The sequence below is a fragment of the Synchiropus splendidus genome, chromosome 16 (assembly GCF_027744825.2).
Source record: "Synchiropus splendidus isolate RoL2022-P1 chromosome 16, RoL_Sspl_1.0, whole genome shotgun sequence".
In the NCBI taxonomy this organism is placed as follows: Eukaryota; Metazoa; Chordata; class Actinopteri; order Syngnathiformes; family Callionymidae; genus Synchiropus; species Synchiropus splendidus.
The window spans coordinates 11079025-11100803 of NC_071349.1; the positions used below are offsets into that span (position 1 = coordinate 11079025).

The window sequence follows — 21779 nt, forward strand, 5'->3', positions numbered from 1 at the left end:
CTCAACGTGATGCCTCATCTAATGAATGTGTGTGGCATGTCTTTGAAAGATGCAAAAGTACAGGCCTCACATGACTTGCCGTGCGGGGGAAAAAACAGAAGTTAAACCGGTCGGACGAGCATTCTTTCGTTCGAGAAAATCCCCTGAGATTGCACAACACACTTTCACTTTTCACTTCATGCGCTCTCAGTCAAATACACAGAAGAAAAAAGTTTCTCTTCTCCTTTCCCTGCGAGTTTGATACAGACGTGAACTTTTCATGTCATTGCAGTCACGAAATCACAACTGTTTTGTAAGTATATGTTCTGAGCAGATGACTGTCATCTGACTGAACGTGCTGTCAATCATAAATGGAGGCGGCTATAAAAGAGAAGCAGCCTGGCTGACGCTCTATCACCCGCCTTGACCTTCCTATACGGAAACGAGACAGGTAAGCAGACGCACACGGAGCACGGAGGAGGAACGCAAGCACTTTTTTCTGAATCTCCTGCATCTCTCTCACTCAGGATGAAGCTGCTGCTGGTTGTTGCTGCTGTTTTGGCTTTGGCCAATGCTCTGTCTCTGGAGGAACTGGAGTTCCATGCCTGGAAACTCAAGTTCGGTAAGCAAGTTTAATGGTTAACTTTGGATCTTATTTGAGTTCCTCAACGACTATTTCGTACAACTGACCAGGCCCAACCCAAAGAACATGATTAACCCGATGAACAATTGAGGAAGTTGGATCTAGATATCTAGATCCGATGAAGGCAGTGAATATTTCACAACAAAGAATAAAGACTTCAATTGTAGCCGGTTGAAAGTTAATAATATGCAGTCAAGTATAGACTTGATGTAACAAGGAGGACTCAAAAAAACTAGGGTTGGTCAGGAATGCACTCGCGGAAGCTACGTCATAAGCTAGTTTTAACTCTGACTACAATTCATTATAAGCACGGCTGAAGAAAGAAAAAGAGTCATGAATCTTCGATGCAGGGTTGGTAAAGTGCTCAAGAGTCGCAGGATTAGTAATCTTAAGAGCATTGACAACAAGACTGTGGTTCTTGCAGGGAAGTCCTACCGCTCTCCAACCGAAGAGGCCCGACGCATGAAGGTCTGGCTTGACAACCGCAAGTTGGTGATCGTGCACAACGTCCTGGCTGACCAGGGCCTGAAGTCATACCGCCTGGGCATGACCCACTTTGCTGACTTGGTATGAGCGGTCTTATATCTGTGTTAGTCATGACAAATGTTTAAATATCTCCCGTCGAAAACAGGAAAACGACGAGTACAGACGGTTGGTGTCAGTGGGATGTCTGCGTAAGTTCAACGCATCCACGCCTCGTGGTGGCTCCAGCTATCTGCGGTTGCCAGGACTCAATGGACTGCCCAACACTGTGGACTGGAGGGACAAGGGCTACGTCACTGATGTCAAGGATCAGAAGGACTGTGGCTCCTGCTGGGCCTTCAGCACTGTAAGTAACTTATTAGCTTATCGTAAAAGGATAAGCAGTGACACCTTTGCTTGTATTGCAGACTGGATCCCTTGAGGGTCAGCACTACAGAAAGACTGGACAGCTGGTGTCTCTGAGCGAGCAGCAGTTGGTCGACTGCTCTGGCGATTTCGGCAACTACGGCTGCGGTGGAGGCCTGATGGACAACGCTTTCAAATACATCCAGAGCAACGGTGGCATCGACACAGAAGAGTCCTACCCTTATGAGGCCCAGGTAGTCAATTTGCCTGGACTTATTCTCCAGTGAAAGAAACCAAAAACGTTTCTTCCGAAAAGCTATCTAACCAGAGTATTTTTGAATGGATAAATGAAAGGATTTTGTCTGGAACAGGATGGACCCTGCCGATTCAAACCAGGCAGCATTGGTGCCAAATGCACCGGCTACGTTGACGTGGACCAGGGTGACGAGGATGCTCTGAAGGAGGCTGTGGCCACCATTGGACCCGTGTCGGTCGCCATTGACGCTGGCCACCTTTCCTTTCAGATGTATGAGTCAGGTAAAAATCTACATTTGACACACCAGTGATTCGATTTTGGTACATTTCTGCTGCAACACGTGCACATGTTTTAGGTGTGTATGACGAGGAAGACTGCAGCAGCACAGATTTGGACCACGGCGTTCTTGCAGTTGGCTACGGCACAGACAATGGAAAGGACTACTGGCTGGTCAAGAACAGGTGAGGATGATGATGTGGAGAAGCAGCGGGCCGGGCATCCCATCATGCTCATTTGAACGCTTATCTCCAGCTGGGGCCTGGACTGGGGCAACAAAGGCTACATCCAGATGTCCAGGAACAAGAACAACCAGTGTGGCATCGCCACGGCAGCAAGCTACCCGCTGGTCTGAGCGGACAACCCGCATTCGTCGTCTCCCCACTTTGAAAACAAATGTTACTGATTTCATTCTTGCTGGCAGAAAAAAATTGGAAGGAACAGCAAGGAACACTTTCAACAGAGACACTATTTGTAATGACTTAAATCGAATAAAAACACATTTTGTCATGGACTCATTGGTGTTACTTGGCTAATGTATGGCTGAATATGTCCGATTATACTGCATTTCTGGTTGACTTTGTACCCACCTTCTTACATCCTTTCTAATAGACGAAACAAATGTCTTGCTTGAAACTAAACTAAAGCTGAGCTGGTTTTGAGGAACTGCAAGATTTGAAAAAATGGACAACCATTGCCACATATATATTCAGTATAACATAAAGTATAATGCTGAGTTAGCAAATATTTTCTTTTTGAAGGCACTAAAACCATGTTCACGACAGACTATTGGTGAAAATTTGATATTTGATAATACAATAGTGTTACGAAACATTCATGCCACCCATGTTGGTCACTTTCCACACCCACTCTGTGTCTTAAAAGCAGAGGCTCACTGGGGAATTCGTCACTGGGCGGCAGGTAGGTAGCAGCACTGCTCAAGTGAAAGAGATCTGGATGCTGACGGTTATTTCTTTATGCTTGCCTGTCATTTAGGATGAAGGTGCTGCTGCTGCTGCTGGTTGCTGTGGTGTTGGCTGAAGATCTGGAAGAGTTTGAAGCATGGAAAAAGAAATTTGGTAAGACCCTTGCATCCTTTTGTTCTCAGGATTATGGCACGTTCTGTCACCCGCAGGGAAGAGCTACGAGCCTCACGAGGAAAGTGTGTTCTACCAGAACTGGCAGAAGAACTATGAAAAGGTTTTACAACACAATCTTTTGGCTGATCGACAAGTTCACTCCTTCCACCTTGGCTTGACTCAATTTTCTGATCAGGTCGGCACAGAATGAGCTCTAGGTCAACTGCAATACTTAGACCTGAAAAACATTTTTTTTGTGTGTTTTTTCTGCAGGATTTAGACGTGAGGAAGAATAGTAGCTGTTTAATAGATGTGAACATTACTCAGCCTCGTGGTGGTTCCACCTTCCTGCAGCGGGATTCATTGATTTCTTTGCCTGCTTCCATTGACTGGAGGCAGTATGGCTATGTCACTGCAGTCAAGGATCAGGGACCTGTTTGTGGATCTTGCTGGGCCTTCAGCGCTGTATGTGGATCACTTGTTGCTTGAACATTTAACCCAGTTTCAACTGTAGAAACACCATCTTTTTCAAACGTGACTGAAATATATTGAACCGTAGGAATGAGAAACATTCCATGGAGCATTACTTTGATGCCTAAATTTGTGTTCTGCTGTGCAGGCTGGAGCACTGGAGGGGCAGCACTTTGCAAAGACTAGACGGTTAGTTTCTCTGAGTGTGCAGCAGCTGGTGGACTGCTCTCGGCCTTATGGAAACAATGGCTGTCGTGGTGGTTGGCCAGACTTCGCTTTCAACTACGTGAAAGCAGTCGGAGGGATCGAATCAAACGCCACATACCCTTACAACGCTCAGGTGATATTCCTCTGTGAATCTGCAGGTGACTTGTCTTGATTCAGGGACGATGTTAGCCAGTGGTTACAACATAAAAGGCTGGTGGAGTTACTGGAAAGCTTGCAGAACACGACCGATCAAAAGAGAAGGAAAAAGACTTTGGTGGGTGAAAAAGACGGGCATATTATTTGATGTGAGTGTATGGATGAAGGGTTCAGGACTCCAAGGCTTGGACCATGAGATGAACAGAGGTGGAGAGTGCAGGCAGGATGAAACACATAGAGAAAGCAAAACTCTTTCGGGGGCAGTAGAAAGGCATGCAATGATGTGCGTTTTTTAGAGACAGTAGCTCTTACAAAAAGACAAGAAGCAGAGTGAGAACGGTCAGAGGCGGTGATGCAAGAGAGACTAGGAAGGACAGGATTTGTAACATCAGAGTGATAGTTCGTGTCAAAAGGTTTGGAGGCAAAGTTGGGGAGGCTCAGCTCAGATGGTTTGGACATGAGGCAGAAGACACAGAGATCTTGTCAGATGAAGATGGTTAGAAGAAGAAGTAGAGGTCTGCAGATGTGATGGACTTTTCTATATGAAGGGAGTAAAAGGTCAAAGGTAAGGTAAAAATAACTTACACATAATGGACAACTTGTGGACGTGTCTCTGTACAGGACAGCCATTGCAGATTTAATCCTGCGCGAGCTGTTGCAATATGTACCGGTTTCATGTACATTCAAGCGAATGAAGCAGCTTTGATGTATGCCGTGAGCAGAGAGGGACCCGTGTCAGCCTTGGTTGATGCTTCGCGTCCCTCCTGGGCTCAATATCACTCAGGTAGAAATGAATCTGACGGTGCCACAGCATTTAACTTGCGGTTTATTCATCGTATTTTCTCTTCTGTTTTATAAGGTGTGTATGATGAGCCAGCATGCAGCAGCACTCAACTGAACAATGCTGTGCTTATCGTGGGCTACGGAACGTATCAGGGAAGAGACTACTGGCTGGTGAAGAACAGGTGATGACCAACATCAAATGTGATCTCCAATTGCGTTGTTCATTTATTTCACATTTGGAGCTCACGCTCACTTCAGATTACTATATCATCAGCAAACCCAATGGTCCCTGGGGAGTCCTCAGTTGTCTGTCAGTCTGTCCATAGCAACATCAAACAGGAAGGGGTGGAGCGCCCAGCCCTGATGCACTGCTTCTCTCATCTTGAATCCAGCAGCACACCTCACCCCTGTCTCACTGTCCTCAACATCGTCCTGCACTACCCTCACACACATCTCAATGCTTAAACATGCTGCCTTTTCCTCCAGTGCGGGTGCATACTGGGGTATGGGAGGCTACATCATGATGAGCAGGAACAGAAATAACCAGTGTGGCATCGCTTCACACACAAGTTTCCCCCTGGTCTGAACAGTCACTTTTCCTCGCATCTTCGTCTTCGACACGTAAGTGATAGAGGAACCTTAAGTTCTAATTCAATTCACCCTGTTATTTGGACTCATTCACTACATCTTTGGATGATTTTCAGGTGCTGCGTGATCACTCAAATCACCTGAGAATGCACTGGACTGATTCAATGACTCGGATGGAATTCACGTGAACACATTGATTTGTCAAGTTGATTAAAATATAAACAAATAAAGATTCCTTCTTTCCAGTTGTGTTTTTGTGATATAATCCCAGGCTCATCAAGCAGGTTGGATATAAGAGCGGTCCCATGGCGACATGGCTCACAGTGGTTACCCTCCTTCAAATGAACGCTTTTTACGGTGCAACACATTTGTTTGTTTATTTTGTTATGGTTACTGTTAGGAATAGAGTCAGGGTTGGGGTTTAGTGTCCGGTCCCCAGGTACCAAACGTGTGTATCATGTTTTATTGTTGAAGGTAGATTCTCAGTGTGGAGTTTTTTAGTGTGGAGCAGTAGCCTTTTTTTGCCCATCTGATGGTTGTGCTTTTGCTTTTAGGGGGTGTTGAGAGGGCTTCTATGTCATCAATGTGGTGTTGTTGTTAGGTTGTTAATGTTGTGTTGAGCCATTGGTCTGTGTTCTGTTTCATCTTTCGTCGGGTTATGTCTGTTGGATTTGACGGTTTTATGAATTCTGTTAAGAGTTTAAAGGCCTGATGGAGGAGAGATGGATCCTATTCCTTAATCTATTATATTTCTATGGTGTATGGTTTGGATCAGTTTAAGGCAGATCTGCTGGTTGTGTGCGTTTGTGTTGTTGAAGTCTCAGGTTAATGTTAGATGTTGGGTTATGGTCCTGTGTGTGGTGGTCTACTGTGTAGTGTCGTGGAAGAACGAGAGTAGCGTCTAGGGGTCTGGTGGGTGTGGGGGGTTCAGGTCAAAGTGATATAAAATCCAAGAACAAGATTGAAACAGAGAATCAAACCATTAAAAGCAACCAAAGAGTCCTACCTTAGGAGTCCAGGTTGGAGGCTGAAGGCTGAGGTGTCTCCGTCCTTCAAATCAGGCAGCAGTATCTCCAAATAGATCCAGATTTGATTTTCAGTATATACACCGATGACCTATATATACAACCTTCTAAATATTTTGTTTACATTTTTATGTCTATATTACACCTAAAACATCAAGTAGGAAGTAGAAGAAGTCGCAATACACATGGATGAAAACAGCAAATGTGAATAAAACGCCTGTGTTTTCAAGCTTTTTTGCACCCTCAGTCATGTGGAGCCGTCCAGTAAAAACCAACGTCTTGACTAAACACATGGCACAGTGGAATGACAGTAATAAACCAACTGCCATGGGACTGAGGTGACAACTATGCATTCAAATACAGTAAATGTTGCAATCGTCCATTATTGCCAAAGCATTACCAAGAATATGGCCGAACTTTCTTGTGAAAGTTCACATGTGACCTCGGAACATCCTTTTTTGTCGTACTAGAACAAGTCTTTTCTGTCACAGACAAAAGCAATCTTAATAAAGTTATTCTTTAACGTGAGTTAATCTATATTACTTTATTTTTTTTCATGTTAATAAGGATACAGTGTTATGCAGAGGTGTACTTATAATCATTTTAAAGATACATTTACAGAGGCGGCGGAGAGTTGGGGGCGGCGCAAAACGTTTACTTCTTCCTGGGGGGTGCAACAGAAAACAATTGAGAAGCACTTCTCTAATGTGAAGATTGTGAAACACTTGGCACACACATACGGTTGGACCCCTTGTTCATCCATCCTCATCCGCTTATCCGTGGCCGGGTCGCACCTTTCTCCCAGGCAACATCTATTAAAATGTTCAGCATGAGGTGATACAGTAAATGCAATTATATAGTAGTACAATTTTTTTTAATATTTATTGATCAAAATAGGCTTTAACATCAAGCTGCCTTGCATTTTCTTTCACTTTTTTTGTTTGTTTTTGGGAGACAAAATCTTGGTAATCTCCGTACCTCGGTGTCAAAGTGGACATGCTTGTCTTTTACTGTCAACACAGAGAGTCGGAATGAATTTCAATTCCTCCCTTAATCCTCAATCCTTCATCCTCAACTACTCAGTTATACAGGCGATTTGTGTCTTTGACATGACACTCTCTTTGAATGCAGATACGCCCCCAGACAGTGGGGGGCAGCATTGCGCAAAAGAAGCGTTCACATTGTGTCAAATCAGAAGGAGTTTCACAAAACAATCGTAAAACAAAAGTGTCAAGGAGCTAAATAATCTAGTGATGGGTTGATGATACCTCAAAAACTGTGTTGAGACTGTATTGATACTGTGTTGGTCAGTCAATAGTGCCCTCTGCTGCACATCTAAAATCATTGCAGGTAAACAAAATATACATAAGTAAAAACTTTCATGCCATAAACCCAACATTAGCCTGTGAAATAATATTTAACTTTATTCAATTGCTAGTTTTTATGACTTCATCTTTGTTTAAAGTTGTTCATGAGACGGGTTCAAAATGAGCTGCTTTATGTAAATGCGCAAATGAGTTGGCATGCAAAATAAAGCACATTTGTCTGAAATAAGAGAGTTCTGGGGAGGTGTTCCGGGCATGTCCTACGGGGAGGAGACCCCGGGGAAGACCCAGGACTCTCTGGAGAGATGATGTCTCCGGTCTGGCCTGGAAACGCCTCGGGATCCCCGGGAAGAGCTGGAGGAGGTTTGTGCAGATCAGGAAGTTTGGGCTTCCTTGCTCCGAATGCTGCCTCCGCGACCCGACCCCGGATAAGCGGCAGAAGAAGGTGAAGGTGAAGGTCTCAACATAAACTTCACTTCTGATTACAAATCGATCCATAGGATCGGTGGCGGACTCCCAGATCGGAGCGTCCAATACGAGAAGTGTCTGCTGAGGGCGTATTGGTGACTAACTGTTTGAGCCTTTGAATCACTTTTCTTGAGAATACACAGGAACATTAAGCAAGATTAACATCACATGGCTGACTGCTCTTGCATTCTTCCTGCTTTAATGTGCTCGAAATTATGTCACAAAAACAAACTATTTATTATTTATTTATTTAAGCATTCAATGAACCATCAAGGTTCACTCAGGGCCTGGAAACCAAACAACATATTTAGTCTTCTGTATAAACACTCAACAAATGTGAGTATGAATAAAGTAACTTGGGCATCCTTGCTCCGAATGCTGCCTCCGCGACCCAACCCTGGATAAGCGGCATAAGAAGGTAAAGGTAAGGTTAGAGTTCTGTGGAGCAGAGCCGACAGTTCACCTTCAATAAAATTGAGTGAATTTATCAGAAAAAGGTCAAACCTGTTACAAGAAAGAGTAAAAACACAAAAAATATTTACCTTATTTGGCGTAAAAAGAAGAAAATAGTTCTCGACTTGAGAACATTTTCTCGAACAAGCCATGTTGAAGCAAAGCAATATTCCACTGGTACAGGTTGTTTAATCTCCACCCACCAAACCCACAACATGTCAATACACAATTTGGCGCCGCAAATCCGACACACTTCTTGTATCGGCCACGTGATTGTGACATTTTTTGGCATCGCCTCATATGTTTATGTGGAAGGATCGCAGACAGTCAACACAGAAAAATGTCACCACAGGAGGTAACTTACTTTCGGCTATGCTTGGTGTCACCTCCTTCACCGCTGGCTTGACCATATTTGCTGATCAGGTCGGTGAAGAATGACGCACTGAGACATTTACAATACATGAAACTGTAAAATATTGTTGTTGTTTTTTCATTTGCAGGACTTAGACTTGTGGCAGAATACCAGCACCTGTTTGATAGATGTGGACCTTTCTGTGCCTCAACCTGGTTCCAGCTTCATCCACTGGCCTTCATGGCTTTCTGTTCCTGCTTCCATAGACTGGAGGGATCGTGGCTATGTCACTGGAGTCAAGTCTCAGACACCTCAATGTGGAGCCTGCTGGGCCTTCAGCGCTGTGTGTTGACTTGTTTGTCGTGGCCACAACTTTTCTCTGTTTGTGTGAGTCTAACATGTGATTTCCCTGGTGCAGGCTGGAGCACTGGAGGGGCAGTACTTTGCAAAGGCTGGTCAGTTAGTTTCTCTGAGCGCGCAGCAGCTGGTGGACTGCTCTCAGGCTTATGGAAACAATGGCTGTAGTGGTGGTCTGCCAACGTACGCTTTCAACTACGTGAAAGCGTTCGGGATAGAATCGGACGCCGCATACCCTTACAACGCTCAGGTAAAACTCTCTTCCTTCTGGTTGGTTGTTCAACATGACTTATGCAGGGAAGATGGCAGCAAGTGTGTGATCCAGAAAATAATGGCAAACATTTGATCTCATCTGCTGGAGAAACAAGAAGAACAAGAAAACATGAAAAAAGATTTGAACTTCTCTTCTCTGTCACCATTCACATGTGCCTGTCAACAGGACAACCCTTGCAAATTTGACCCGGGAGAAGTGGTTGCAATATGTACTGGTATAGTTCCTCTCCCACGAGGGAGCGAAGTGGACTTGATGAATGCTGTAGGCGTGGTCGGACCTGTGTCAGCAGGGATGGATGCTTCACACCCCTCCTTTCAGCTCTACGTAGCAGGTAAACTCCTTTCGACCGTCGCTACATTTCATCGCCACTTTGCTGAAGTTGTATTTTTCTTGCCTTCCGAAGGCGTGTACGATGAGCCAAACTGTAGTAGCACAAGACTGACCCATGATGTCCTGATCGTGGGCTACGGAAATTACCGGGGGCAAGACTACTGGCTGTTGAAGAACAGGTGTGCATTCAACTTTTTCTTTTTAGAAGTATCCTTCCTATCGTCCTACTAAAATTATCATTCATGAACATAACTCCTGCTTCTCCTGGAACTTCACTCTAGTTTCCCAGAGCTGAGTCCTGCCATGGTCCTACTCTCACCTCTGTCTTGCTGTCCTCATACATGTCCTGCACAACCCTCACTCACTTCTCTGACTCTCCTGACTCCCTCATACAACACCACGACTCCTCTCAGCTGTAGGCCTTTTCAGGAACTGCAAAAACACAGTGAAACTCTGAAGTACTTCTCTGTCGACGACATGGCTCCATTTGTGTACTCATGGTGTACTAATACTCCGACTTATCATGATTTATTTCTTTGACATCATAAAGTGATGTTCCTTTTTCATCTCAAACTACTTCCCTGTCATGTTTTCTTTCAGCTACGGTGTCAAATGGGGAATAAATGGCTACATGATGCTGAGCAGGAACAAAAACAACCACTGTGGCATTGCTAGTTTAGCAAGCTATCCCCAGGTCAAGAAAAAGCCAAGCCTTCACTCTTCTCCGACCATCTGATGCACAAATAACCGGGATTTGAAAATCATCTTTGACACCTCCAGCCTCTTCGCTAGGTGTGAAATTCACTTCTCTCTAAAAATCACTGACTCAATAACCAATGATGAAATGACATTCACATGAATGTACAATGATTTGCCAAGCTGAAAATAAACAATCAATTTCATCGTTGTGCTTGCTGTTGTTTTTGGGGAGGGAATTTTGAGCACATTAACTTGGGATACTGGTCCAATGAAGTTCAGGACCAGCCAAAGTTTTGATAGTTACTTTATTCATACTCACATTTGTTGAGTGTTTATACAGAAGACTAAATATGTTGTTTGGTTTCCAGGCCCTGAGTGAACCCTGATGGTTCATTGAATGCTTAAATAAATAAATGAAAAATAGTTTGTTTGTTTTAAAGCAGGAAGAATGCAAGAGCAGTCAGCCACGTGATGTTAATCTTGCTTAATGTTCCTGTATATTCTCAAGAAAAGTGATTCAAAGGCTCAAACAGTTAGTCACCAATATGCTCTCAGCAGACACTTCTCGTATTGGACGCTCCGATCTGGGTTTCTGCCACCGATCCCATGGATCGATTTGTAATCAGAACTGAAGTTTATGTTGAGACCTTCACCTTCACCTTCTTCTGCCGCTTATCAGCATTCGGAGCAAGGAAGCCCAAACTTCCTGATCCGCACAAACCTCCTCCAGCTCTTCCCGGGGATCCCGAGGCGTTCCCAGGCCAGACAGGAGACATCATCTCTCCAGCGAGTCCTGGGTCTTCCCCGGGGTCTCCTCCCGGTAGGACATGCCCAGAACACCTCCCCAGGGAGGCGTCCAGGGGGCAGATGCCCGAGCCACCTCAGCTGGTTCCTCTCGATGTGGAGGAGTAGCGGCTCCACCCCAAGTGCCTCCCGGATGACCGAACTCCTCACCCTATCTCTAAGGGTGCGCCCAGCCACCCTGCGGAGGAAACTCATCTCAGCCGCTTGTATCCGCGATCTCATCCTTTCGGTCATGACCCAAAGCTCGTGACCATAGGTGAAGGTGGGAACGTAGATCGATGGGTAAATCCAGAGCTTTGTCTTGTGACTCAGCTCCCTCTTCACCACGACGGTCCGATACAGCGACCGCATCACTGCTGCCGCTGCACCAACCCGTCTATCAATCTCACGCTCCACTTTTCCCTCACTCGGGAACAAGACCCGGAGATACTTTACTCCACCACTTGGGGAAAGAACTCTCCACCGACCCGGAGAGAGCAAACCACCTTATTCCGGTCGAGAACCATGGCCTCAGACTTGGAGGTGCCAGTCCTCATCCCGGCCACTTCACACTCGGATGCAAACCGCCCCAGTGCATGCTGAAGGTCCCGGTCCGATGAGGCCAGCAGACCAACATGGTTTTTTTTCTGTGGTTCCTGAACCGGATCCCCTCCGACCCGTGGCTGTGCGTAGAAATTCTGTCCATAAGAGTAATGAACAGCACCGGTGACAAAGAGCAGCCCTGGTGGAGGCCAACATGCACCAGGAACAAGTCTGATTTACTGCAGGCAATGCGAACCATGCTCCTGCTCCGGTCATACAGGGACCGGACAGCCCCTAGCAGAGGGCCTCGTAACCCAGATTCCCGGAGCACCCCCCACAGGACATCATGAGGGACACGGTCGAACGCCTTCTCCAAATCCACAAAGTACATGTGGACTGGTTGGGCGATCTCCCATGAACCCTCAAGCACCCGATGGAGGGTCTCGAGCTGGTCCACGACCGGGACGAAAACCACACTGTTCCTCCTGGATCTGAGCTTCGACTGTTGGCCGAAGTCTCCTCTCTAGTACCCTGGAATCGACCTTGCCTCAGCCACTTTACCCTTCCTTTCTTACTACTTACTTGCACTACTCCAAACTTGAATCTCATATTATTGACAATCGTGTCTCTCATTTTGACAGCCTGAACATCGAAGTGTACAGGAAACCAACGCACACCGACCAATACCTCCAGTTTGACTCACATCACCCACTAGAACAAAGACCTGGAGTCATCAGAACATTGAGACATCGAGCCCATAACATCCCCAGCTCACCTAGGGGGAGAGAGAAGGAGCAGACTCACATCAGAAATGCCCTTCAAAAATGTGGCTACCCCAACTGGGCCTTTACCAAAACATCAAAAGGGACAAAGAAAACAAGGTCCAGCGGTGGAACGGCATTGTTATTCCCTACGTGGCCAGGGTCTCTGAGAAACTCCGAAGAATCTTTAGCAAACATGAAGTCCGGGTTCAGTTCAAACCATGCATCACCCTAAGACAGAAACTCGTCCATCCCAAGGACAAAACGCCTCACCACAGAAGGAGCAACGTGGTTTATGCAGTCCAGCGCAGCCAAGAGTGCCCAGACCTTTACAGTGGAGAAACTAAACAACCTCTCCACAAAAGAATGGACCAACACAGGAGAGCCAACTCCTCTGGACAAGACTCAGCAGTCCAGTTACACCTAGAGGACAAGAAGCGTGATGACCCGGATCACTGAGCGCCCTCACAAACAATTTTTATTTTCCTTTTTTGTTTACTTCTATTTGTCTTTTTTCACTTTTGGTCTTTTTACTATTTACTTTTAATGTGTGCCTGCTCTCTTGTACGTTTCCGAAGCAGCAGGGCGTTGAGTATCGTAATTTCAATACTCTGTATCTACTATGTTTGACAGAATTGACCTTGTTATTACCAAGTAGTACTTGAAGTTTGACTACAGGGGCGAAAGACAAGCCACCATTACTGTCATGGAGACCGAGCCACACTGCTGTTAGAACACATGCTCCAAAGTCAAGGCGTTGGGGCCGAATCATTTTGTGTGGCCTGCGGCGCCTCAGACAGTTGGACTAAATAAATCCTGTAATTCCTACGAAAAATAAAAATTCATGCACCAGGAAGGGAGTGTATGTCTTCTGAGTCATGAATCAGAGACAATGGTGGCTCATACTTCTAACTAAACTCATACTTCCCCCTTACATGGCAACTCACAAAAACAGTTTTCAGGGTCACACTTCAGATTGGGGAACCTGAAATTGCTGTGTATAAACTACTCATTCGTATGTGCACGAACAGCATATTAGTCAGCAATGAAAGGTCACCAAAAGTTGAGCAAGTATTGAGTTGAGTAATGGCTCCGAAATCTACCGTAAGCATTTTCAGAAACCTCCACATTGACAAGAGTTTAAAATAAAATAGTTTTCAGTGTGGAAAAATAGTGTTTTGGTGTAAATAAGAAGTCCAAACAGAGAGAAACCTTTGAGGTTTTCTAAATCCCTGCACGCATGACTCCTGCTCTCCACACACTGACCTGGACTACTGAACAATATGGTGGATTCATTATGAAACAATGGAGTTCATGACAAAATCTCAGCATTTAATCTCAAGCTGCCCGTCACATCTCACACAACAGATACTGAAAATCACACCTGAAGCAACACACCACAACAACACCACAGAGGTTGTTTATCTTGTGTCATTCTTCACATCCTCAGGTTCTCTACACAGGCAAACAGAATCTTTTCCCTCTTTTTATCCTTAGAAATGATTATAGGGGGTTAAGTATCAGCCAGTCACAAAAAAAAATGTGTGCGCATGCAGATGACTTTCAGGACGTGAAAGGAAAGCAGGATCATCCAGTTTAAAAGATTGTGTTTTCATTACGCCATAATAAAGAACTTGTTTATCAACGTATCTGTAATGACCTTGCAGTTCCTTTGATGGCAGTCTCTTCTGTGACTGAAGCAAACTTGCGCCCAGTTTATTGCCACAATTACGTTCTATTAAAGCACACTTGCAGTTGAGCTTCGAAGTCAGTGGTGACCGAACAAGCACAGCTCTCCATGGTTAGGGAGAAAAACAAAAGTAGTCGACACACTTTTGTATCAACAGCTGAAAACCCAATGCACACACAGTGTTTCTCAAACATGTCGGTGAATTGAACTTGTATGCACATGTGTCTGTGTGTATATATATATATATATATATATATATATATATATATATATATATATATATATATATATCACCCCCCCTAAATAAAAGTGCAAGCATCATTGCCAAGAAATGTTCCCAAGAAAACAGGAAGTGAAAGGAGAGACGCCGTTGTCGACGCACCCACACACTCAAGTCTCTTCCCGTCAAGATAAGGAAATGACTTTCCAAAGAAAAGAGAAGAATTACAGTCAAGGCGACAGAGATTTGGCAGTCATGGGTTGTGCTTTATGTGTGATGTAGACAAACCTGACCAACCTTATAAAAGAGATCACTGTCTCATGATGACAGCCGTCCTGTTTTAGGAGGAACCTTGTGCTTCAAGACCATAAAACACTTACATTTCTTTAGGTTGCTTTTTTTTTTTTTTTTTTTTTTTTTTTACAGACTGTAAACAGAACTTTATAATCACAGTCACAGTAAAGTCAGGTGGAATTCTGTACTGGTTGCAACAAACATGTTATTAGGATCATCTGACGGGAGGATAAACAACCTTTATCTCCACTGGCAGGAGGTTTCGTTCAACGGTTGTCTATACCTGTTTTACTTTATTCATGAAAACAGCAGTATGCAAACTAATACAATACATTCATTCATTTGCTCCCTTTAAGTACAAAATTGTACCCGTCCGTTTCAAATGATGTTACCGTCACTGATCACGTGCTTCCATGCGATCTTTACCTTGGTATTGCTGTGCACCAATATGTCCAAATGAACACAGAGCACGGACACGAGGCTCTGTCCTTATCTGGATCGGTTGAGCATAAATGGGCCTTTATGGAGGTTGCAGGCAGGAGTGCGGGGGCGGCTTGGTGGCGCCTATCCAAGCTTCTTTGGGCAAGTGGCAGGGGGGACCTAGCGCACCACTCACCTGTGTGGACAATTAAGACTGCTCAATATGATTTGGGACTTTGGGAGGAAACCAGAGTAAATCACACACTTAATCACATAGAAAGGTCACACATAAGGACTGAGATTTGCCCAAGCTGGAAGCGAACCTGCAACCGTCTTGCTCTGAGGTGGTGTGTTTAGTTGGATTACTTTGAAAGTTACTTTTAATTCTGCGTGATGAAGGAAGTTGGAATGAGTACATTCCCCGAGGTGCCTGGTATGCGGGAAAGGACCGGGCTTCATGGACCCTAGGGTTAGGCTTCCAGGTTAGGGTTAGGCGCCTCACACCCTAGGCTCAAAGTCAGAGGCTACTGGCCCGTGTGAAGACCAATGGACTGACCGTATCCCTGTCGGATAAGCAGCCTGGCTGACGCTCTATCACCCGCCTTGACCTTCCTATACGGAAACGAGACAGGTAAGCAGACGCACACGGAGCACGGAGGAGGAACGCAAGCACTTTTTTCTGAATCTCCTGCATCTCTCTCACTCAGGATGAAGCTGCTGCTGGTTGTTGCTGCTGTTTTGGCTTTGGCCAATGCTCTGTCTCTGGAGGAACTGGAGTTCCATGCCTGGAAACTCAAGTTCGGTAAGCAAGTTTAATGGTTAACTTTGGATCTTATTTGAGTTCCTCAGCGACTATTTCGTACAACTGACCAGGCCCAACCCAAAGAACATGATTAACCAGATGAACTATTGAGGAAGTTGGATCTAGATATCTAGATCCGATGAAGGCAGTGAATATTTCACAACAAAGAATAAAGACTTCAATTGTAGCCGGTTGAAAGTTAATAATATGCAGTCAAGTATAGACTTGATGTAACAAGGAGGACTCAAAAAAACTAGGGTTGGTCAGGAATGCACTCGCGGAAGCTACGTCATAAGCTAGTTTTAACTCTGACTACAATTCATTATAAGCACGGCTGAAGAAAGAAAAAGAGTCATGAATCTTCGATGCAGGGTTGGTAAAGTGCTCAAGAGTCGCAGGATTAGTAATCTTAAGAGCATTGACAACAAGACTGTGGTTCTTGCAGGGAAGTCCTACCGCTCTCCAACCGAAGAGGCCCGACGCATGAAGGTCTGGCTTGACAACCGCAAGTTGGTGATCGTGCACAACGTCCTGGCTGACCAGGGCCTGAAGTCATACCGCCTGGGCATGACCCACTTTGCTGACTTGGTATGAGCGGTCTTATATGTGTGTTAGTCATGACAAATGTTTAAATATCTCCCGTCGAAAACAGGAAAACGACGAGTACAGACGGTTGGTGTCAGTGGGATGTCTGCGTAAGTTCAACGCATCCACGCCTCGTGGTGGCTCCAGCTATCTGCGGTTGCCAGGACTCAATGGACTGCCCAACACTGTGGACTGGAGGGACAAGGGCTACGTCACTGATGTCAAGGATCAGAAGGACTGTGGCTCCTGCTGGGCCTTCAGCACTGTAAGTAACTTATTAGCTTATCGTAAAAGGATAAGCAGTGACACCTTTGCTTGCATTGCAGACTGGATCCCTTGAGGGTCAGCACTACAGAAAGACTGGACAGCTGGTGTCTCTGAGCGAGCAGCAGTTGGTCGACTGCTCTGGCGATTTCGGCAACTACGGCTGCGGTGGAGGCCTGATGGACAACGCTTTCAAATACATCCAGAGCAACGGTGGCATCGACACAGAAGAGTCCTACCCTTATGAGGCCCAGGTAGTCAATTTGCCTGGACTTATTCTCCAGTGAAAGAAACCAAAAACGTTTCTTCCGAAAAGCTATCTAACCAGAGTATTTTTGAATGGATAAATGAAAGGATTTTGTCTGGAACAGGATGGACCCTGCCGATTCAAACCAGGCAGCATTGGTGCCAAATGCACCGGCTACGTTGACGTGGACCAGGGTGACGAGGATGCTCTGAAGGAGGCTGTGGCCACCATTGGACCCGTGTCGGTCGCCATTGACGCTGGCCACCTTTCCTTTCAGATGTATGAGTCAGGTAAAAATCTACATTTGACACACCAGTGATTCGATTTTGGTATATTCCTGCTGCAACACGTGCACATGTTTTAGGTGTGTATGACGAGGAAGACTGCAGCAGCACAGATTTGGACCACGGCGTTCTTGCAGTTGGCTACGGCACAGACAATGGAAAGGACTACTGGCTGGTCAAGAACAGGTGAGGATGATGATGTGGAGAAGCAGCGGGCCGGGCATCCCATCATGCTCATTTGAACGCTTATCTCCAGCTGGGGCCTGGACTGGGGCAACAAAGGCTACATCCAGATGTCCAGGAACAAGAACAACCAGTGTGGCATCGCCACGGCAGCAAGCTACCCGCTGGTCTGAGCGGACAACCCGCATTCGTCGTCTCCCCACTTTGAAAACAAATGTTACTGATTTTATTCTTGCTGGCAGAAAAAAATTGGAAGGAACAGCAAGGAACACTTTCAACAGAGACACTATTTGTAATGACTTAAATCGAATAAAAACACATTTTGTCATGGACTCATTGGTGTTACTTGGCTAATGTATGGCTGAATATGTCCGATTATACTGCATTTCTGGTTGACTTTGTACCCACCTTCTTACATCCTTTCTAATAGACGAAACAAATGTCTTGCTTGAAACTAAACTAAAGCTGAGCTGGTTTTGAGGAACTGCAAGATTTGAAAAAATGGACAACCATTGCCACATATATATTCAGTATAACATAATGTATAATGCTGAGTTAGCAAATATTTTCTTTTTGAAGGCACTAAAACCATGTTCACGACAGACTATTGGTGAAAATTTGATATTTGATAATACAATAGTGTTACGAAACATTCATGCCACCCATGTTGGTCACTTTCCACACCCACTCTGTGTCTTAAAAGCAGAGGCTCACTGGGGAATTCGTCACTGGGCGGCAGGTAGGTAGCAGCACTGCTCAAGTGAAAGAGATCTGGATGCTGACGGTTATTTCTTTATGCTTGCCTGTCATTTAGGATGAAGGTGCTGCTGCTGCTGCTGGTTGCTGTGGTGTTGGCTGAAGATCTGGAAGAGTTTGAAGCATGGAAAAAGAAATTTGGTAAGACCCTTGCATCCTTTTGTTCTTAGGATTATGGCACGTTCTGTCACCCGCAGGGAAGAGCTACGAGCCTCACGAGGAAAGTGTGTTCTACCAGAACTGGCAGAAGAACTATGAAAAGGTTTTACAACACAATCTTTTGGCTGATCGACAAGTTCACTCCTTCCACCTTGGCTTGACTCAATTTTCTGATCAGGTCGGCACAGAATGAGCTCTAGGTCAACTGCAATACTTAGACCTGAAAAACATTTTTTTTTGTGTTTTTTCTGCAGGATTTAGACGTGAGGAAGAATAGTAGCTGTTTAATAGATGTGGACGTTTCTCAGCCTCGTGGTGGTTCCACCTTCCTGCAGAGGGATTCATGGATTTCTTTGCCTGCTTCCATTGACTGGAGGCAGTATGGCTATGTCACTGCAGTCAAGGATCAGGGACCTGTTTGTGAATCTTGCTGGGCCTTCAGCGCTGTATGTGGATCACTTGTTGCTTGAACATTTAACCCAGCTTCAACCGTAGAAACACCATCTTTTTCAAACGTGATTGAAATATATTGAACCGTAGGAATGAGAAACATTCCATGGAGCATTACTTTGATGCCTAAATTTGTGTTCTGCTGTGCAGGCTGGAGCACTGGAGGGGCAGCACTTTGCAAAGACTAGACAGTTAGTTTCTCTGAGTGTGCAGCAGCTGGTGGACTGCTCTCGGCCTTATGGAAACAGAGGCTGCAATCGAGGTCTGCCAAACTACGCTTTCAACTACGTGAAAGCAGTCGGAGGGATCGAATCAGACGCCACATACCCTTACAACGCTCAGGTGATATTCCTCTGTGAATCTGCAGGTGACTTGTCTTGATTCAGGGACGATGTTAGCCAGTGGTTACAACATAAAAGGCTGGTGGAGTTACTGGAAAGCTTGCAGAACACGACCGATCAAAAGAGAAGGAAAAAGACTTTGGTGGGTGAAAAAGACGGGCATATTATTTGATGTGAGTGTATGGATGAAGGGTTCAGGACTCCAAGGCTTGGACCATGAGATGAAAAGAGGTGGAGAGTGCAGGCAGGATGAAACACATAGAGAAAGCAAAATTTTTTAGAGACAGTAGCTCTTACAAAAAGACAAGAAGCAGAGTGAGAACGGTCAGAGGCGGAGATGCAAGAGAGACTAGGAAGGACAGGATTTGTAACATCAGAGTGATAGTTCGTGTCAAAAGGTTTGGAGGCAAAGTTGGGGAGGCTCAGCTCAGATGGTTTGGACATGAGGCAGAACACACATCTTGTCAGATGAAGATGGTTAGAAGAAGAAGTAGAGGTCTACAGATGTGATGGACTTTTCTATATGAAGGGAGTAGGTAAATAGTAGTTAAAAAAAATTATAGGGAGTAGGTAAAAATAACTTATACATAATGGACAACTTGTGGACGTGTCTCTGTACAGGACAACCCTTGCAGATTTAATCCTGCGCTAGCTGTTGCAACATGTACCGGTGTCATGAACATTCAAGCGAATGAAGCAGCTTTGATGTATGCCGTGAGCAGAGAGGGACCCGTGTCAGCCGGGGTTGATGCTTCGCATCCCTCCTGGGCTCAATATCTATCAGGTAGAAATGAATCTGACGGTGCCACAGCATTTAACTTGCGGTTTATTCATCGTATTCTCTCTTCTGTTTTATAAGGTGTGTATGATGAGCCAGCATGCAGCAGCACTCAACTGAACCATGCTGTGCTTATCGTGGGCTACGGAACGTATCAGGGAAGAGACTACTGGCTGGTGAAGAACAGGTGATGACCAACATCAAATGTGATCTCCAATTGCGTTGTTCATTTATTTCACATTTGGAGCTCACGCTCACTTCAGATTACTATATCATCAGCAAACCCAATGGTCCCTGGGGAGTCCTCAGTTGTCTGTCAGTCTGTCCATAGCAACATCAAACAGGAAGGGGTGGAGCGCCCAGCCCTGATGCACTGCTTCTCTCATCTTGAATCCAGCAGCACACCTCACCCCTGTCTCACTGTCCTCAACATCGTCCTGCACTACCCTCACACACATCTCAATGCTTAAACATGCTGCCTTTTCCTCCAGTGCGGGTGTATACTGGGGTATGGGAGGCTACATCATGATGAGCAGGAACAGAAATAACCAGTGTGGCATCGCTTCATACACAAGTTTCCCCCTGGTCTGAACAGTCACTTTTCCTCGCTTCTTCGTCTTCGACACGTAAGTGATAGAGGAACCTTAAGTTCTAATTCAATTCACCCTGTTATTTGGACTCATTCACTACATCTTTGGATGATTTTCAGGAGCTGCGTGATCACTCAAATCACCTGAGAATGCACTGGACTGATTCAATGACTCGGATGGAATTCACGTGAACACATTGATTTGTCAAGTTGATTAAAATATAAACAAATAAAGATTCCTTTTTTCCAGTTGTTTTTTTGTGATATAATCCCAGGCTCATCAAGCAGGTTGGATATAAGAGCGGTCCCATGGCGACATGGCTCACAGTGGTTACCCTCCTTCAAATGAACGCTTTTTAACACATTTGTTTGTTTATTTTGTTATGGTTACTGTTAGGAATAGAGTCAGGGTTGGGGTTTAGTGTCCGGTCCCCAGGTACCAAACGTGTGTATCATGTTTTATTGTTGAAGGTAGATTCTCAGTGTGGAGTTTTTTAGTGTGGAGCAGTAGCCTTTTTTTGCCCATCTGATGGTTGTGCTTTTGCTTTTAGGGGGTGTTGAGAGGGCTTCTATGTCATCAATGTGGTGTTGTTGTTAGGTTGTTAATGTTGTGTTGAGCCATTGGTCTGTGTTCTGTTTCATCTTTCGTCGGGTTATGTCTGTTGGATTTGACGGTTTTATGAATTCTGTTAAGAGTTTAAAGGCCTGATGGAGGAGAGATGGATCCTATTCCTTAATCTATTATATTTCTATGGTGTATGGTTTGGATCAGTTTAAGGCAGATCTGCTGGTTGTGTGCGTTTGTGTTGTTGAAGTCTCAGGTTAATGTTAGATGTTGGGTTATGGTCCTGTGTGTGGTGGTCTACTGTGTAGTGTCGTGGAAGAACGAGAGTAGCGTCTAGGGGTCTGGTGGGTGTGGGGGGTTCAGGTCAAACTGATATAAAATCCAAGAACAAGATTGAAACAGAGAATCAAACCATTAAAAGCAACCAAAGAGTCCTACCTTAGGAGTCCAGGTTGGAGGCTGAAGGCTGAGGTGTCTCCGTCCTTCAAATCAGGGAGCAGTATCTCCAAATAGATC

The 21779-nt window shown here is 45.1% G+C and overlaps 5 protein-coding genes across 5 annotated transcripts; all 5 read left to right on the top strand.

The window, feature by feature from the left end:
• Positions 1-358: 358 nt before the first annotated feature.
• Positions 359-2496, top strand: ctsl.1 (cathepsin L.1). Its single transcript, XM_053845315.1, has 8 exons — positions 359-430; positions 507-601; positions 1047-1189; positions 1254-1451; positions 1513-1704; positions 1822-1987; positions 2062-2167; positions 2238-2496. Exons 2-8 carry the CDS (start codon positions 508-510, stop codon positions 2335-2337), a joined length of 999 nt encoding a protein of 332 aa, XP_053701290.1. The 5' UTR covers positions 359-430; position 507; the 3' UTR covers positions 2338-2496.
• A 320-nt stretch (positions 2497-2816) lies between these two features.
• Positions 2817-5484, top strand: LOC128747300 (procathepsin L-like). The gene is made up of 9 exons (XM_053845106.1): positions 2817-2903; positions 2979-3061; positions 3118-3257; positions 3335-3526; positions 3681-3872; positions 4517-4679; positions 4755-4860; positions 5165-5299; positions 5383-5484. The coding sequence occupies exons 2-8, from the start codon at positions 2980-2982 to the stop codon at positions 5262-5264; spliced, it is 975 nt and encodes a 324-aa protein (XP_053701081.1). The 5' UTR covers positions 2817-2903; position 2979; the 3' UTR covers positions 5265-5299; positions 5383-5484.
• Positions 5485-8909: 3425 nt separating this feature from the next.
• LOC128747067 (procathepsin L-like) lies at positions 8910-10666 on the top strand. The gene is made up of 6 exons (XM_053844614.1): positions 8910-8960; positions 9038-9232; positions 9308-9496; positions 9686-9851; positions 9924-10029; positions 10451-10666. Exons 1-6 carry the CDS (start codon positions 8910-8912, stop codon positions 10584-10586), a joined length of 843 nt encoding a protein of 280 aa, XP_053700589.1. The 3' UTR covers positions 10587-10666.
• Positions 10667-15833: 5167 nt separating this feature from the next.
• LOC128747462 (procathepsin L-like) lies at positions 15834-17957 on the top strand. The gene is made up of 8 exons (XM_053845356.1): positions 15834-15891; positions 15968-16062; positions 16508-16650; positions 16715-16912; positions 16974-17165; positions 17283-17448; positions 17523-17628; positions 17699-17957. The coding sequence occupies exons 2-8, from the start codon at positions 15969-15971 to the stop codon at positions 17796-17798; spliced, it is 999 nt and encodes a 332-aa protein (XP_053701331.1). The 5' UTR covers positions 15834-15891; position 15968; the 3' UTR covers positions 17799-17957.
• Positions 17958-18277: 320 nt separating this feature from the next.
• LOC128747529 (procathepsin L-like) lies at positions 18278-20932 on the top strand. The gene is made up of 9 exons (XM_053845463.1): positions 18278-18364; positions 18440-18522; positions 18579-18718; positions 18795-18986; positions 19141-19332; positions 19953-20115; positions 20191-20296; positions 20601-20735; positions 20819-20932. The coding sequence occupies exons 2-8, from the start codon at positions 18441-18443 to the stop codon at positions 20698-20700; spliced, it is 975 nt and encodes a 324-aa protein (XP_053701438.1). The 5' UTR covers positions 18278-18364; position 18440; the 3' UTR covers positions 20701-20735; positions 20819-20932.
• Positions 20933-21779: the final 847 nt, after the last annotated feature.